The 19,654-nt window shown below is 38.8% G+C and overlaps 1 protein-coding gene across 2 annotated transcripts in view; it reads right to left on the minus strand.

The window, feature by feature from the left end:
- PLEKHA8 (pleckstrin homology domain containing A8) overlaps nt 1-19,654 on the minus strand; it is a 60,627-nt gene that overhangs the window by 31,426 nt on the left and 9,547 nt on the right. For both annotated transcript variants that reach the window (XM_076006335.1, XM_076006336.1), the window contains exons 2-9: nt 10,784-10,900; nt 9,597-9,752; nt 7,737-7,861; nt 6,185-6,343; nt 5,124-5,164; nt 3,477-3,634; nt 1,294-1,453; nt 831-916 (exon numbers count right to left, since the gene is read on the minus strand). In XM_076006335.1, coding sequence (XP_075862450.1) covers nt 831-916; nt 1,294-1,453; nt 3,477-3,634; nt 5,124-5,164; nt 6,185-6,343; nt 7,737-7,861; nt 9,597-9,752; nt 10,784-10,900 — 1,002 coding nt within the window. The remainder of the gene's footprint in view (nt 1-830; nt 917-1,293; nt 1,454-3,476; nt 3,635-5,123; nt 5,165-6,184; nt 6,344-7,736; nt 7,862-9,596; nt 9,753-10,783; nt 10,901-19,654) is intronic.

Consider the following 19,654-nt stretch of genomic DNA (forward strand, 5'->3'; position numbering starts at 1 on the left):
TATTCATTTAATGAAATACTACTTAGTCACAAAAAGGAACGAACTACTCACAACTGCAACAAGGATGAATAATCTCAAAAACATACTGTGTGAGAAAAGCCAGGTACAAAAAGAGTATATGATACAATTCCATTTATTTTAAGTTTGAGAATAGGGAAAATCAACCTATTGTGACAAAAATCAACATATTAGTTGCCTTAAACTGAGTGGTAGGTTGGGAACCAACTGACACAAGAAATGTTCTAGGGTGATGAAAACATACTATGTCTTGATAGGGATGTGGGTTACAAAGGTAGGCGCATTTGTCAAAACTTATTGAATTGTAACACTTAATTCCTATGCAAGTTATACCTCAATTTACAAAAAAGATGCATAAGTGGGTCATACAATAAATTTCCACATATTAGCAATTCCTGGTAATACTAATAGAAATAAATTTCACCTAAATAAATTTATATATATAATATTTTTTGTAAATCTTTGAAAAACATTTTAGCTCATAAAATTTTTTTTTCATACCAATAGATTTGAAGGTCTCCTCCTCAACTATTAATACTTCTTCTTCTGCTTTTATGTATGGTTTCTAGATAGGAGAACCCCCTTTTTTCATTACATTACTCTGAGGTCAATATTTAATAATAATTAGAAAAGACATGGAAATACACAATAATGCTTAGAGTCATACAGTTTTAACTATATGTGGCTAGTGATAAGAATAGGTAGCTAAGAAGATCTCACTGTACAATAGTTCAGGATATTTCTCCCACAAAATTAACTACAGTGAGAGATTTTAGAGACTCATGAATATAAGGCAACTGCCACAATCTTACCTAATACTGGAACCACAGCATAACATGATGCCAAGAATGCTTCTGTGGGAATGCCACTGTCTTCCAGAAGTTCAATGTCACTAAAGCTAAACAATTTGGTGATATGGAGGAAGAAAGATTGAAAATACAACATCAGCACTCTGTAGTTCAGAAGTAGTCATGGAAACAACAGCTCTTCCATAGGGCAAATCATTTGACTTGATTTCACAGATATGCACCAGTGGTTGTTTTTCTATCATAATATGGTTATCATTTTCCAAAGATAATCTACCCAAGCAAGCTAAAATTTGTTCTTCCTCTTCATCCACTGTTTAGACAAGGTATACAGTAAAGTAGGCACTTGGTATACAATTTATTTTCTATTGTCTTAGAATACATCATCACCTGAAAGGAATACCACAACTGATTTTCCAGAAGGCAAGCTAGTAATCAACTACCAGTGATTTGAGAAGGCCTTGAATACCTGGTGTTCATGGTACTAAAGAAAGTTGGGATAACTTCTTTGCCTTCTTCCCAGTGAGATTCTGGAGAGCAACTTGAGGAGTCTGATCCAGGCTGTGCCAACTTGCTGTCATGATTTCTCAGGTTTTCTTCTCCATCTTCCTTCACTATTTCACTTTGGACTGCAAAACAGAAGGTATCTATTATTAACCTATTATATATTTATTATAAAAATTAACACATCCTCATTGTTGAAAATTTCTAAAGCATAGAAAAGAACACAGAAATTAAAATTGGTGAAATACTATACACATGTACATACATGCATAAACACACACAGACAAAATCAGGCTTAAAGTATATGTAGATCTGTATCCTGCTTGTTTTTTATTGAACCAGTGTATTAAGAATATTTTCATTTACCAATCAAAACTCTTCAAAACCATGATTTTAATGACCATGTAATACTGCATCATGCTCATGTGGAGGGCATTTAGGTGGTTTCCAAAATTTTACTATTATACAGTTGATCCTCATTATTAGCATATTCTGTATGTATTTGTGAATTTGTCTACTTCCTAAATTTTATTTGTAGCTCCCAAATCAATTCTTGTGGCACTCTGGCAGTCATTTGTGGACAGGTAAAAGAGTGACGAAAAACGTGTAACCTGACACACATTCCTAGCTGAGGTGGAATAAGGTAATGTTCTACCTTCTTGTTTCAGCTCTTATCCTACAAACAAATGTCTTTACCTAGTGCCATGTTTTTGGCGTATTGTGTATTTTCTTGGTGATTATATTGTTTAAAAGGGCCCCCAAGTGTAGTGCTATCTAGCATTCCTAAGCATAAGAAGGCTGCGATAAAGGAGGCTCATAGCCAAAAATATTTATAAGGGTGTTAGATGAACACCATTCAGGCTTGAGTTATTGTGGTGTTGGCTATAAGTTCAATGAATCAACAAAATGTATCAACATTAAATAAGGTGTCTTTAAACAGAAACACATAAAACAAGGTTATGTTTTGACAGGTGGACAAAAATATTGTGACCAGAGGCTTGCAGGAACCTAACCTTGTATTTCCCCCGGGCAATAGTTCAGAATTTGCTAATTCACTGTTTGTGGTGACTCAAAACATAGCTACTGCAAATAATGAGAATCAACTATAATGCTGTAAAGAAAATCCCTGTCTATAGTTCTTTGTCCTTAAATCTGACTATTCCCTAAAGACAAATTCCTAAAAGTAAAATTATTGAGGCAAAAAAAATGAGAGTATCGTGTTGATAGAAATTCTCCTGTCTCAGGAGAATATGATTGTCTTTGACAGAGCTGCAGAGAGTCTAAGTGATTAGCACCAATGGAATTAGCAAATTCCAACTACAAACGTACAACCTGAAATGTGGGACTTTGGCTTGATGAACACAGAGAAGGCTGGGTAAAAACCTGACAGGGGAAGGCCGGGCGCTGTGGCTCACGCCTGTAATCCTAGCTCTTGGGAGGCCGAGGCGGGTGGATTGCTCAAGGTCAGGAGTTCAAAACCAGCCTGAGCAAGAGCGAGACCCCGTCTCTACTACAAATAGAAAGAAATTAATTGGCCAACTGATATATATATAAAAAAAAAAATTAGCCGGGCATGGTGGCGCATGCCTGTAGTCCCAGCTACCCGGGAGGCTGAGGCAGAAGGATCACTCGAGCCCAGGAGTTTGAGGTTGCTGTGAGCTAGGCTGATGCCACGGCACTCACTCTAGCCTGGGCAACAAAGCGAGACTCTGTCTCAAAAAAAAAAAAAAAACCTGACAGGGGTTGGTGAATTCTGACATCCTTAGGTCAACTAGAAACTGGGAGAATGAAAAACTCAATTTTACACACTGTTTAGTCGACATCATAGTCTGTGTTCAAAAAACTTTCAGATACACCAGTGAAGTTCTCATACCCTCTAAAAAGTCTGCAGCCCATGAACATCGCAGCCAAAGACAGTGAGCAGGAAACTTCCTCTTCATTCTGCCTTCTCAATACCAGGTTAGATGAGATTAGAGAATGTTTTTCAGTCACCTGACCTATCTCATTAAGCCACATCCTCCTTAGGAGATACCTAGGTATACTATCTTGAGGTTAATCCCTAGCAAGTGTCACAATCATGAATATAAGTCAAATATCCAAATTTCCTATTGTTCAATGGTTTGCTTCAGACTTTATTTTTGTTTTTACCTGTTATATTATCATCTGTATTTTCTTCACTTGATATGCTACAGTCTATCTCTGCAGATTTCAAATATAAGGAGCTCTTGTTTTTCATTACGATTTCTTCATAATCATTTATTTCCATATTTAAAGATCCATTTTCACAACTGTTCAAATCCATTTGCCTGCAGTTTTTTTAAAGTAAAAAAAGCCAGAAAGTTCAGTTATTTGGTCACAAATAGACTGCTCGAGCAGATATTATTCTGAGTGATAGGGGAAGGGTTCACAATCACCAACTCCTTTTAACATCAATTAAAAACTGGAATTGTTAAACCAAGCCAAACCTCTCAGCTGCTGCCTCCAAGGCAGGCATCTGCTTATGATGGGAGTAGGCCAACCTCAGGCTGCAGTTTAGAAATAAATGAGCCATTAATGGCTCTTGTAGCACCTTTAGCTGTCCAAATCTTCCTGCTCCCGAACCAGCATCAGGAAATAGTCATTGACAGCTCTTTGGTTTTCTATTAGCTTTCTCCAGATGCCACATTAACACTTTCTGGACTTTCCTCAACTTTTCCCTGGGACACCTTTTCTCTCTTTACACGACTGGCCACTATGTGTTTAATCAGCAGTTAACCGTCTAGAAGCCACAGGCTATAGTCAGGGGAGAGTACTCGTATGTTGGAGAGAAAAAAAACCCAGAAGGATTGCAACACATCCTGAGTGAACTGTTAGCACTTAAGGATAACAGAAAAAGCGAATAAACATGCTAGTGGAACAACTGATTCTATTTGTTAAAGGGACAATCATAGTATCTTATTATAGGTGATTATACCTAGCCAAATTAGAACAAAAATATTTTGTTCTAATAAAAATAAGCAGGAAGGGCCCAAGCTACATGGTGACTCCAGGAAAAGCATTTGCTATTTTCTTAAAAAAAATACCAGATTTCAAGCTGGTAATTTGAAAAATAGAGGCATATAGAGGCAATGCTTCAAAAAAGAAAATATTTAGAAAGATGTTCCTAATAGAAATATTTTGAACGGAAGAAAATTAGAAATAACCAAATAAAGAACAACCTTAATGACAAAGAAGCAAACAATAACTATATAAAGAGACAAATTATAATAAATAATAATTTGAAAGGACAAATACATGGACTATGTCAATATATGGGAATGCCTATAAGAAATAACTGAATAAAGACCCCATTGACTATGTAAATGTGTACCTTTTTTTTTTAATTGATGGAGCATTTAGAGAAATAGAAATAGCTTAGATTTTTATATTAAGTTCTTTTTCAACCTGTAAAGCTACCTAAGATTTTTATTTTTAAACAAAATAGCAGTACTGTCTTTTCTGGATAAAAGCACATTTAAATCAGTACCCAGCTCCTGTACAGAGAACTTCCAACCTTCAGTACACTCTAGAGAGATTAAAAGTTACTAGACGTGGCATCCTAGGGAAAATGCAAACGTCTTCTCTATTAGTGCTGAATGGAAGGTCTGTGTTGCTTCAGGCTGACCCAAAACAGGAAAATCAGGTATTGTTTACTTCCGGTATCATCTTAAATCATGAGGAAAAACACCATATGATCAAACTATAATTTTTTAAAAAACAAAGAATAACAATATACTCTTTTTTTAGAAAGAAGAAAAAACATAAAGATTACTATACCTTTCCAATGAATTATGAATTGGTATGATAGGATGTTTCATCTTTAAAAGAAGGAAAGAAATGAAAGTTTACATGTTAGACTTCCAACAAAACATATTTAGGATTTTATCGCGTATGAAAGTGGTAAATATGACCATAACATACACTGCCTCACTCAACAGAAACAATTTTAGGTCCTCCCATAAGGTAGTCATTGATTCCGACTAACCCTTCTTACTTATTCAAATCAGGGTACTCAAATTTCTAAGGAAAAGGAAGACGGTCTTTTGAAGGTTCAAATTATCATAGCCAAACTCTTCATGATTGGCTTTCTTTGTAATTTCAGTTATGCTCATTAAACATTAATAAATAGCAAACTATGACACAGCATTGTATCAAACACTAGAGGTATAAAGGTAATCACTATGGGGTTTCTCCTCTTAAGATAATTTCAATATAGAACAAGGTTAAAAATAGGGGTATGTATTAAGAGAAGAAACTCTTAGCTCAGCATAAAGATTCAGAGAAGAGACTAAGTCTTGGAGGATGAATAAAATCTAACCTGGAAAGAGAGGTGAGAAGGGCATTCTTGGCACTGGAAAATGGCATGAAGGTGTGGGGAAAACTAAACGCAATTAATATGTTCAAGCGAGGTAATGACAAGGAAAGAGGCTGGAGATATAGGAAAAGGCTAAGAATTTTTTACTTTAATCTGTAGGCAAGGAAGGAGCCACTGAAAGCTTAGGTAAAGTGGTTCAATTTATACTGCTTCAACAGAAATATTGTCACTCGCTGGAAGGGTCACGCTGAAGGTAACTAGTTAGAAGGCTGGCATAGTTTAGGCAAGACTCAGTGGGCAAGGAAGTTGGAAAGAAGAGGCTACATCAGAGACATGTTTAAGTGGTAAAATTGCCACAAATAACTGACTGGATAGGGGAGTATACTGAGAGTAGATATAAAAGTGAACATCAAGCAAAGTCCACTAAAAAAAAAGTCTTAATCAGTCATGTCACCAAAGAATAATGGAGAATATGGCTCAGTATAAACTTTTAAACTGTAGCCAAACTGAGATGGACTTTTACCTTGTTGGACTTGAGCACGGCCAGCTGTGGTGATCCTGGGGGAGTACGGTAGAGCAGCTCAGAGGTGAAGGCAGCGTTTGCGATCTGCATGCATTCTTCCAAGGTCTTCAGAAAAGTATTGCAGGTTGATTTCAGCAGAGTTCCCACATCAATTCCCTCCTACGAAACAACCAGAGTGGAAGACTCCTTTACCTTGCCAAAAAAGAAAAAGCCCAATTGTGGAATGTCCTTAGAGGTTTTTATCCACAAAATAATAATAATGTACCCACCTATTTTGCTGGACAAATATGTACATCAGTTATAAGAAAAAAGCCCAATTTATCTATTAACCAATGTAACCATTACCACTATTAACCAGTAGCACTCTCTCAGTTGTGACAACCAAAAGTGTCTCCAGATGTTGCCAAATGTCTCCTGGGGGGCACAATTGCCCTGGGTTGAAAATTACTGCTCTAGACTATAAACATCTCAAGAGTAGGACTAAAATGTTTTTTTAGTACCTTTCTTCTTCTCCCCTCCCCATTGCAGCACAATGTCTTACACACAATAGACAGCTGTTGAATGAATAAGAGAGCTCAAAGGAAGTGAATGAAAGTGAACTAAATCATCTTTATTAGAAAAACTCAAAGCACTTATACTACTAGTAGCACAGTGTGGCAGGCAATGTCTTATTAGACTGTAACTTCTTTGAGAGCAGAGCAGAGACCTTCTCTGGTTAATGTGAGCCATTTCATACATAGCTTAATGTCAGAGGAATCCTTTAATGTATATTTTAAGATGAGTGAATGACAACTTTTTAAATAAATGTTAATAATCACAATCCTTGCTGACAATGAAGAGAAAAAAAGCTTTCTCCATTTTGAAAACGCTAGTCCATTCCAAACCACAATTACTATAGTGAAATAAAATCCTGTTGGTCTCATCAAAGGAGACAGACATATATCATTAATAGACCTATGCTGGCATCTTGGTAGCCACACCTATAAATTATGGCTCTGCAAAACAGGTAAGATTGTAATTTAAAAAGCAATGTAGGCCGGGCGCTGTGGCTCACGCCTGTAATCCTAGCTCTTGGGAGGCCGAGGCGGGCGGATTGCTCAAGGTCAGGAGTTCAAAACCAGCCTGAGCAAGAGCGAGACCCCGTCTCTACTACAAATAGAAAGAAATTAATTGGCCAACTGATATATATATATAAAAATTAGCCGGGCATGGTGGCGCATGCCTGTAGTCCCAGCTACCCGGGAGGCTGAGGCAGAAGGATCACTCGAGCCCAGGAGTTTGAGGTTGCTGTGAGCTAGGCTGACGCCACGGCACTCACTCTAGCCTGGGCAACAAAGTGAGACTCTGTCTCAAAAAAAAAAAAAAAAAAAAAAAAAAAAAAAAAGCAATGTAAACTATGGAGAAATATATTTTAGTATAATCAGTACTAAAATTAAAGGTTCCAAATGTTGCCAATTAATTGTAATTCCAATCCTAATTCACTCCAGGAAGGAAAACTATATACTTCTACATGCTAAAATGTATACATTTCCTCTGTTAAATAATATTTTACCTCAGAATTGGACACACCAGTTGTGGTCACTTCTTTTGTTTTCTCTACTTGCTGAACAAGGAGGTCACAGTAGAGTCTTAGTTCCGACATTTTGGTCTTCAAGTTTTCAGTGTTTTCAGCAAATTCTAAATAACAAAACAATGATAATGTAGTAATCAAAATAAATAACCAATTTACTCGTTAGTATACTACACAGAAGTGAAATATATATATATAACCTATGCCCAAAGTGAGATGTTTAAAGTATGGGGTTATAGATGTGATAGGTGAAAACATGAGATGAAAAACAGAAAAATAGATTTCCAGTCTTTTAAAGTAATATACATTATTTCTTGAGCCAACATATTGAATAATCACCAGTATAGGAAGGAGACAACATATTGTCTTACCCACTCCTGTCAGAACTTCGAGTAGAAGGATTCAGAGTTTTTTTGTTCTGCCACACAGAGCTTTCCCAATCTGTAAAATGGGGTCATAGCTATCTACCCACTAATGCAGAACTCTGCTCATACCTGAGAATCAGCTTTCTGTAGTGTCCAATTCCACTAAGACCACCATATGTAATTTCGGCTGAGGACTGGTTCAGACTTGTCAAGGCTAATGGCACCCAGCCATTATTAGCAATGAACTCCAGCCACCCTGGCGGCTAAGGGCTCAGCTACAATTATTACTACCTATGTTTCCTTCTCCATGAAAAACTGCATATTACCATCTGCTCTGAGTCAAACAGCTTCCAGAATTTGCACCCAACTTAGCCTTTAAAAACCACCAATGAGCCGGGCGCAGTGGCTCACACCTGTAATCCTAGCACTCTGGGAGGCTGAGGCGGGTGGATTGCTCAAGGTCAGGAGTTCAAAACCAGCCTGAGCGAGACCCCATCTCTACTATAAAAATAGAAAGAAATTAATTGGCCAACTAATACATATATAAAAAAAAATTAGTTGGGCATGGTGGCGCATGCCTGTAATCCCAGCTACTCGGGAGGCTGCGGCAGGAGGATTGCTTGAGCCCAGGAGTTTGAGGTTGCTGTGAGCTAGGCTGATGCCAGGGCACTCACTCTAGCCTGGGCAACAAAGTGAGACTCTGTCTTAAAAAAAAAAAACACCAATGAAGGGTCATTTTACTGGGTCTACTTGAGGAGTTAACCACACCTGTTACGAGGGGCATTCCCTGGAACACTTTTTCTCATTATACCACTACCCTGAATCTCTTCAGGTGTACACATGGGCCTACCAGGCTGGGAAGGCAGTAACGAGGGCCCAGGCAGTTAGCCCTGGCACTCGTGTCCCAGTCCGTAGAGAAAGTTGTGCCATGGCTCTCAGTAGACTTTAATGATGTTGTGCTAATGAGCATTAGGCAGCAGCAACTTGACAATTAAGTATCCATTCCACTCCAGAGAAAGTGAGGAGAGAGCAAGGTATTACTATAGAAAACACCTTGACCCAAGGCTTCTCTGGATTAACTGTTCTTCACCAAAGGTCAACTCTGTACCAGACTGAGTACTAGACTGTTTCATATCACTAATCCTCATAGTAATCCTCCTAATGTAGGTACTATTATCTCTATTTAATAGAAGAGAAAATAGGCTAAGAGAGATTAAGTGACCTATGCCAAGGTTACACAGTAAACTGCAAAGCCAGTTGTGTCTGGCTCCAAAGCCTACATACTTTCCACTATGATATGTCCAGAAAAGAGAGTTAGATATAAATCTAGATTTAAGTTCTACTAACATGCATAGCATTACATGATACAAAAAGCTGGCTGGCTGGGTGGTCAGGGGACAGATAACAAATAAGGGAACTCAGAGATGACAGTGGGTGATTCCCAAAGTTTTCAGACCAGAGAACCACCAATACTTGCCTTTCTCCTTCTGGGTCCTACTGTCTGTCAGGCAAGCTTTGGCTGACCCCAGGGCCACCAACCACCGCTGTCTCTCAGCCACACTTCTGGCTTTCAGGTAGAAATACTGCTCCCCAGGGATTATCAGGTCCATGCGTGTGTTATCTACAGAATGAACTGGGAGCAAGACAGAGGGGAGTCAAAGACCTAGAAGAACCCTCTCTGGGTAGCCTCCACCCTACCCAACCTCTTGAGCTCAACTGGTGCATATCACTGAAGGCTACTTTGGAGAGAGGATGCTAGTCCTCACTACCTTTCCTAATTCATACAAAATTTTGTGTATATATCTTTTCCTAGACACCTGTGCTTATCAAGAGGGAAAACCTTGCTCTGGCTCCAAGGTGTCATTAAGACTTTGGCCCCCAAAAAGAATCACCCAATTTAACTTTTGGGTTAAATTGATCTCTTAACAGAATCGAGAAGAATTTCTATTTTGGCGTGTGTGTGTGTGTGTGTGTGTGTGTAGTATGCTGCTCCGAGGCCAAAAAGGCTTACATGCCAACAAAGGTATGTTCTTTATCTCCTTGGATTTACTGGGAAGCAATCAAGAACAAATATTTTCCCTCTTCTACTTCCCTTGACAAGTCAGTCAGACAAACAGTGTGAGAATTCCCTCAGAGCCCTTTAAGAAACAAGCAAACCACACTCTCCTTCACTGACGCCCACCCCCCAAATTCCCATTAATCTATTTTACTTCTGAGCCACACCTTTTCGGCATGTGTTTACTTCCAAAATAAGAAGTAAAGACTATTTGTAAGTCTATTAGGCTTTTGCTTGTTTTGAGTGGGGGTGGGAGATTGGTGTGTATCTGTGTGTCCTGTATGTGTGTTTGATGCTGCAGTAAAAAGACTTAAGCTTTGCAAATAACCACTGGTCCCTGAAGAGCAGATGACTAAAGAATAAGCATTAGCTGAGTGGTGAAGCACACTGCTCTCATTTATTCAGACCACCTCTTAACCAATCACCTTGTAAAAGTCAGCAGCAGTTTCAGCTTGTATTTGCACGGTTTTGGTGAGGGGAGCGTAACACTATGTACCTCAGTCTATACTACGGGAGCAGCAGAGAATGGCATACAGGGCCAGTGCTTTTTTTATTTCTGCAGGGAGACAGAAAGTAAAATAAAACCTGCAAGTCTCTTGGATTCTCACCTTGAATTTCACAGACCGCCATTTGAATGCTCCCTTTGCAACCTTTCCAGGCATCTTCAGGAGAATCATAATAGGATAATATTCCTCCACACAGAAGGAACCATCGAGGCTGCCAACCTGAAAACAGAACCAAGAGTATCATCACAATTACCACCTGCATGTGAGGTGTCTCCCAGGACACAGAAATAGGCACTAATATAGAATACTTGGTCCCAGCTCCAAGGAACTTTACATTGCAAGGGAAATTCTACAAGAAAAAAAGTAGGTTAGAAGAGACCTGTATGTTTGATCCCATTTTTGTAAAAATTAAAAACAAACACCCACGAGGCATATATTTTTAGTCACATAGTTATATAGTAGAAGAAGTCTGGAAGGATCGGCAACAAGTATGATGATGATTCTCTAATAGAATTTACAGAAATATTTAAAAAGATATTTTATTATCTTTTTTCCCCTAATACAGTACCAGTAATCTATAATTTTTTTCTAAGACAAATAATTATTGTCTCCTGAATATTACTGTCATCACATACTCATTTTTTCTCTTCTGATTAAGAAAAATTATCCAAAACTTAGAAATGAGGCGATAAAGATTTCCATGCCCTTTCAATGATCATGATACAGAATGCTGACTAATAAGCCTGCCTACAGTCATATGACCCATAGGAAAAGCTAACTCTGACTATTTAGTAATGAGCCACTAAAGTGGAGGAATCTTAAAACATTCAATGAGGCTTAGCCACGTTCAATACTAGAGAATTACAGGGGGCAAAACATATATATATAACATCTCACCTAGTCCTCCCACATACCCTATATTCTAGTAAATACAGAAGAGCCAAACTTACTTGCTGTATTTCTGCCTCTGAACTTTTGCTTGAACTAGATTTTCTCCATAAAATGTCATCCCTTGACTAGCTCTGCATAAGCCTTGTCAGGTCTCCTTAGTCAGATGTAGTTTTTGTCCTTTCTCTGAAATGCCATAGCCCTTTAGGGATACATTTCTCTTATGTGACTCTTGCATTGGTTGAGGCAGCCAGAAAGAAGGCAGAGCCCCAAGAGGCTGCTCAGGTATAGACATCTGATGGGCCCTTGAGGTTTGATTCTTACAAACCAAGTGGGTAAGACACCAATCAATGTTAAAGTGACATTGATTTATTTCATTATAACAGGAGATTACTGCACTTCCCAGAGCACCCCCAGCCCAAGATTATGGCAGGTAAACTACATTTGTAATCAGAAGGCAGAATGGTCAACACTAAATCTAAGTGAAGGAGTTAGCTGGACAGGCAAGATATTTCACTGATCATTGACTTCATCAGGGTCTGCTGTTCTAGAAGGCAGAATACTCAGGCCTGCCAGGTACTATTGTCACTCACTTCCTTAAATAAAACTGGATAAACACTAATTTTCGACATCTACTCTCCAATAATATTTGAACTGAAATATCCTGCCATACAACCCCTTCTCACAAAAAATAAGTAATCTTTTCTAAAACTATGGCTGTTGCTCCTCTTGTTACATTTCATATTGAAGATTTCCTTCCCAGGCACCTAGACTGTTTTTTGCATGTCAGAAGCCCTATGGCCTTTCTCCATGTGGGCACAAGTCAATTCTTGGCTGGGCAAACTTCCTGGGATGAATTTGTAAATTTTTATTTCAGAAAGTGATGCTGCCAGATCTTAGCTTCTAATTCTACAGAAACTCAAACTTGAAGGCCACTATTCTTGGCACAAACAATACAATCTGGGAAACCAAAGCAATCATTGGACTATGTCTTACTAAACAGAGAATCAGTGCTCCTGGAATCAAACATTATTGGTGATGTTTCAGCCATTTGTAAGAGAGTCTAATTATTCACTGAAACAGAAGAATCAACTTCTGAAAAACTGAGAAATAGAAGAGGTCTTTGAAATCACCTAGTCCAACCAGCTCATTTTATCAATCCCAGGAAGATTAAATGAGGAAATCAATCCCAGGTAGATTAAAGGACCTATATATGGTCACACAAACAGTAACATAGCAGAACTGGGAAGAAAACTATATCTTTCTACACTGTCCTTCCTGGCACAAAAACTCCTAAGCGTTGGCTCCCCACTCCCAGACAGCTATCCTGGTATAGAAGGTAGCATCTTTTCACTACCATGACTCTCGTTGGTGTGAACACTCCTCAAATTCACCATGACTTCCGTGCAGAAGGCATTCAGGACATCTTCTATTGCTATATTTTATCAAATATTAGGATGAATCTGTATTAGTCAGTGTTCTCCAGAGAAAAAGAACCAACAGGTGTGCATATAAAGAGATGTATTAATATTATAAGAAATTGGTTCCTGTGACCATGGATGCTGACAAGCCCCAAGACCTGCAGTCAGCAAGCTAGGAAAGCTGATGGTATAAGTTCCATTCCTAAAGCCAACAGGCTTGAGAACCAAGAAGAGCCAGTGAAGGCAGGAAAAGACCAATGCTAAATCCGGCACGTGGTAGTATGCGCTTGTAATCCCAGCTATTTGGAAGGCTAAGATGAGAGGATCACTTGAGCTCAGGAGTCCGAGACCAGCCTGGGCAACACAGCGAGATCCTGTCTCAAAAACAAAAAATTATTTAAAATTTTAAAAATAAAAAAGAAGAAGAAAAGACCAATATCCCAGCTCAAGGCAGTTAGGCAGGAAGAGTTCCCTCTTTCTCAGCCTTTTAATTCTATTCAAGTCTTTGACTAGATGAGGCCTATCTACATGAGGAAGGACAATCTACTTTACTTGGTCTACTGATGCAAATGTTAATCTTCTCCAGAAACACCCTCAAAGACCAGCTCCAAAAATGTTTGGCCTAATGTATGGGCACAGTCAAATTGACACTTAAAATTAACCATCACATCATCAGTTTTAAGATACACCATTATTTTAGGTAACACATGAAAGAAAAAAAACCCTGCCAATTAAATAACAGCATGGCACTGAGTTGTTGAAATGTAAAAATAAGAAAAAGAAAAAACATCTTAAAATTGAAAAAATGTACTAGTTGTATCTTACAGGAATCTGAAAAAATGTTAAATCATTCCTTTCCTGCCACCCCTTCCCCTGCAACAAAGCACAGCTGCAGTACTAGTTCTGAAAGCAGCTGGTAAACTACAACAGTAACTGAAACATCACCTTCCTTATAAACAGGTTCTGTATCTATCCAGGGGAAGTTACAATTATATAAAGGGGAAGTTCAATATATTGCTATTTTATTCTGTAGTTTGTAACCACAGAAACTGTGACCAAGAAAAACTTTTTCTATAAGCATAAAGTTCCTGGAGTTTCAGAAGGCACATTAAGAGATCACAGAAATTAGCCAAAATTGAAATGCAGAGTGAGGGAGAGCCTATATTAGTATTGGGACACACTGCTGGGATGACGTCAAGTGCTGGGAAACTGGGATACAGCCCAGGAATAATGAATTGTAGGAGAAAAGAGCAATGGATGATGAAGAGGCCATTAATCCACTTACTGTTTTAAATTAATCTGCTGTTACCTTGGAAATGGAAAAATACTCAAGGTAAAAAAGTACAGGTGAAAACTGTGGGTCTGTACTAGTCCCTGATGCCTTAGATTACCACTAAACTAAATTCCTAACCAAGCCCCGCCCTCTTTTTGCCATCCTCTTCTAGAGACCGAAGGTGGTGTTACCCAAACTCTCTGCTTGGAAGGCTTAGACAAGAAACTTCGATGAGCAGGGAAGAGTTTAAGCTCATAGCAGCTACTACTGCCAGGGATGCGATAGGGGTAAGAAAAGGAAGGTTTAAATACCAATTTCACATACTTTGTATTATTCTGGATTATTTTACTATAGCAAGTATACTTGACATTTATTTTTGACTATCTAGCATCCACCCAGCACATTTCCATTGCTGAAAACCCCCTTGTCCACACTCCATCCATGTAGCTCGGGTGGGGCTGTCCAGTTCCAGGGTAGCTATGTGATTCAAGCCTAACTAGAGCTTCATATTCCCTGTCCTCAATGATAGTTCTAGAATGGACAAGTGGCCCAACTGTAGATAATTCTGGGGCTTTTGCTGGGACTGTGAAAAGGTGGAAAAAAATGGAGATAGTCTCTCTTTCTTCTATGACCTTAAGGATATTTGCCTGGAGCTGCTGGTATCCATTTTAGCATTACATGGGACCTAAACATGATTCCCACATAAACAAAAATGGGGGTGGGGGTATTTGAAGGACAGAGGGAAAAGGAAGCAAATCTGGATGACAGTGTTTGAACTCCTCAATCAGACCACGCCATGCCTGAAAGTAAGATATCCCCTGAACTTTCAGTTAAATGAGCCAATAAATGTCCTTTTACTTCAAGCCTGTCTGAATTGGGTTTTTCTGCAAAAAAAAAAAAAAAGAGCTCTAAACTATCCCACTATCACATGGTCATCTCACTAAATGTACAAGAAGCACTTGATAAAATGTAACATTGTTTCATACTAAAAACACTCAAACTAGGAATAGAACAGAACTTCTTCAACCTAATAAAGGCATCTACAAAAAAATTATGTTAGCACACATAATGGTGAAAGACAGGATGCTTTTCCTCTAATATTAGGAACGAGACAAAGACATTTGCTCTCACCTCCATTAATATTGTACTGGAGGTTCTAGCCAGGGTAATAAGGCAAGAAGATGAACTAAAAGGCATCCATATTAGACAGGAAGAAGCAAATCTAGCTCTATTCTCAGACATGCTCTTGTATATTTAAAATAAATTAACAACAACAAAAAACAAGGAATGCACTTTAAAAATCATTAGACTAAATAGTTCAGCAAGGTGACAGGATATAAAACCAATATACAAATATCAATTTTATTTCTGTAAAGTTGCAATGAACAATCTAAAAATGAAATATGGAAAGCAAATTATTTATAGTAACATCAAAAAAAGAATAAACTACACAGGAATAAAACTTACACTCTGAAAATTATAAAACATTGTTCAAAGAAATTAAAGAAGATCTGAAGATCACTAATCTAAAACTGCTACCAGCTTGTTCTTTTCTCACTTAGTGCAAATGTCTTTCTACACTTAATGGACAAGCAACTGTCTGTAAAATTCACTTGCTTTATATTTGGCCAAAAGGCTTTTAAGTTCAACTAATGTTGAACAATATCCATTTTTTCCATGAGCATCATTTTCTTGAAAAAATGCACTTACATTTTGTAAAGTGGCATAGCTCATGTTAATTGTGCATTGAAATTTCTTCCTTTTTTATTTCCCAACAGCAACCACCATTTTTAAATCAAAATTTCTAAATGGAGATGTTCTTATTCCTTTAAAGATTCAAGCCAAAAAAGTGATTGTGAGTCATACCCACTTCTGACTAAAAAATACTGTAGCTTTTCTTCCTTTTTTTCCCCAGCAGCCTTGTGACAAGTAGCTCATCCAAACACATCACTATAAAAAAAAACTGCACTCCGTTAAATTAACACAAAATTTTTAAAAATTTATTTTTAATTTACATAAAATAAAATTAGTTCTTTGGGGGACGATTCTGAGTTTTGGTAAATGTATAGTCCTCTAACAACCAGCACAATAATCACAATACAGAAGAAGTACATTCCCCAAAATTTCTCTGTGCCACTCACTCCTTTGTAGTCAAGTCCTTCCCTTGCCCTTTACCCCTGCCTGTCTCAACTGCTGTTATGTTTTCATTTTAAATTCAAAATATTTTCCAATTTTCTTGAAGAGTTGCACTTTGACTCACGCGTTACTTGAAAGTGTACTGCTTAATTTCCTAATATTAATATTTGGGAATTTTCTACATCTTTCTGTTATTGATTTGTAGTTTACTTTTGTTAAAGACACAGAATATTCTTTTTTTTTTTTTTTTTTTGAGACAGAGTCTCACTTTGTTGCCTAGGCTAGAGTGAGTGCCGTGGCGTCAGCCTAGCTCACAGCAACCTCAGACTCCTGGGCTCAAGCGATCCTTCTGTCTCAGCCTCCCAAGTAGCTGGGACTACAGGCATGCGCCACCATGCCCGGCTAATTTTTTCTATATATATTAGTTGGCCAATTAGTTTCTTTCTATTTATAGTAGAGACGGGGTCTCGCTCTTGCTCAGGCTGGTTTTGAACTCCCGACCTCGAGCAATCCGCCCGCCTCGGCCTCCCAGAGAGCTAGGATTACAGGCGTGAGCCACCGCGCCCGGCCCAGAATATTCTTTTGACAATGTTCTATTAAGGCACAGAAGATGGTCTACCTTGGTGAATGTTCCATATGCATTTTTAAAAAAATGTAACATTCTGTTGTTGTATTTTGTTCAGTTTTTCATTATAATCAGCGGGAAAAAGAGTCTATAGTGGATTTATTCCATGTTGGCTCAATAATGATATTCTTTTTTTTGAGTCAGAGTCTCACTCTGTTGCCCAGGCTAGAGTCCTGTGGCATCAGCCTAGCTCACAGCAACCTCAAACTCCTGGGCTCAAGCCATCCTTCTGCCTCAGCCTCCCAAGTAGCTGGGACTACAAGCATGTGCCACCATGCCCGGCTAATTTTTTCCATATATTTTTAGTTGGCCAATTAATGTCTTTCTATTTTTTTCAGTAGAGACGGGGTCTCGTTCTTGCTCAGGCTGGTTTTGAAGTCCTGACCTTCAGTGATCCACCCACCAGCCTCCAAGAGTGCCAGGATTACAGGCGTGAGCCACTCATTCTTAAATAAACAATTAGTATAATGCCCACTAAGTGATATGTTAGCCTTATGCTAAAAAGTACATCACTCTGCCTATAAACCCATCATAGTACCTACAGAACTTTAAATTAAGGTGTTATGGGAAACCAGAAGTTTATGATCTTACTGTTTAACAAGAAAAACAGGTAAAAAAGAAAATATTAACACATTATGAATTTTTAAAATCCATAAGAAATGCTATGTACAAATGCAGAGGCTGGGCACGGTGGCTCATGCCTGTAATCCTGCCACTCTGAGAGGCCAGGGCAGAAGGACTGCTTGAGTTCAGAAGTTTGAGACCAGCCTGAGCAAGAGGGAGACCTCAAATCTACTAAAAACATAAAAAAATTAGCCCAGCATCATAGTGGTGCATGCCTGTAGTCCCAGCTACTTGGGAGGCTGAGGCTGGAGTATCGCTTGCGCCCAGGAGTTTGAGGTTGCAGTGAGCTATGATGACACCACTACACTCTACTCAGGGCAACAGAGCAAGACACTGTCTCAAAAAAAAAAAAAGGAAGAAAAAAATGCAGAAAAAAAAGAGAAAGGGCTATTTAAATCCTTTCTAGAAAAGTAAGCCAAAAGTAAAGAAAAAAGTGAAGGAAAGATGCTTTTTCATCAACCATCAGAGGAAAAACTAGTGACTATAATTAAGGGGGTAGAAATGGGAGAAATAAAAGGTTAAGTCCCTTTACTTCTTTCAGCTTTCGTTTTCTTTTCTACAAAATTACAACCTGACAAGTCTCTTTCAGTTTCCAAAACCTGTAAATCTCTACCCTAATACAAAGTAACAGAAAACTCAATTCTCTCCCAGAATCTGATTCAAGAGAGTAATCATTGTCAAGAGTGAGATTAAATTTCTTGATAGGACTGACAAACTTTGTGAAGTGGTGAGTCAAGACTTAATTTATTCATCATAAATTATGGTTTCTATGTTAGTAAGCCATATATTATGGTTATAATTCACTATATATTTGCATGCTACATAGGTATGGTAATAGTGACCATATCTACCACTTTAAATTGAAGCAATGTACAGCTATTGATATGACCCCTGACCTTCACGGCCTTGGCGATTTCCAATGTCCAGCCTGGGTGGAGATTGGTGGTCCAGCCTGGGTGGACCCACACCCCATCCCAGCAGAGCCCACCCCCATATCTCAGCTTCTCAGGGGGACCTCCAGATAGGGAAGTGGACGGCAAAGCCTTTGGGTTCTTCTCCCAGGTCGGTCAGTTAAGATTTTTCTATAGCTGTGGAGGAGGGAAGAAAGAGAAGAAATACTCCTCTCTCCATCGTAACAGATAATAACCCAGCTTATCAAAATTATAGGCTTCTTTACCATTAATTAATTCACAAAGTATTTTTGAGCACTTATAATTTGCCAGGCTTGGAGATGTAAAGAAAAGATCCCAGCTCTCAAGGAGTGGCAGTCTAGTGGGGAGTACGTAGATCAGGGGTCCTCAAATTTTATAAACAGGGGGCCAGTTCACTATCCCTCAGACCGTTGGAGAATGCGCACTGTGGGCCCGGGAGTCAGCTGCTAAGCAGGACAGGTAGCAGTGGCAAAAACACCTGGCGGGCCGGATAAATGTCCTCAGCAGGCAGCGGCATGTGGCCCAAGGGCCGTAGTTTGAGGATGCCTGATGTAGATGGTGAGGAGACTATAATTACAAAGGATTATATCAAATTCTCTTTAGAACCTTCTGTTAGAGCCTGCTGTAAGTCACTTCTTCTGTGTGCTTTGGGCTACCAAACTGAGTATTTGTTCTGGACAGTGCTTCTTCTATGTCCACCAGCACCTTATTTAAGACAATAGAGTCAGGAAACCTTGGTCAGATTCATAACATCCAGCTGTGTCATCTTGAGCACATCAATTTCTCTGGTCATTATTTTCCAATTTATAAACTGGGAGATGGAATAAACTCAGTATCTAAGGTTCCTTCCAGGCTTAACACATCATCTTTCCTATAATTGTAAGGACTCTCCCAAACAGACCCAGCATACCTTACCAGCCAACCTCCAAACCTGAGGGTCACTTCTGCCCCATCTCTCCACGTCAGTCACTAAGGCCTTCCCAATCACCCTCACTTCTACCCTTGGCTTCAGCATTCCACTGTGCCCACGCTGGGGCACAGAGTGTGAAGTCATGAGTCAGGCAGACTTGGCTC

The sequence above is a fragment of the Microcebus murinus genome, chromosome 9, assembly GCF_040939455.1.
Source record: "Microcebus murinus isolate Inina chromosome 9, M.murinus_Inina_mat1.0, whole genome shotgun sequence".
In the NCBI taxonomy this organism is placed as follows: domain Eukaryota; kingdom Metazoa; phylum Chordata; class Mammalia; order Primates; family Cheirogaleidae; genus Microcebus; species Microcebus murinus.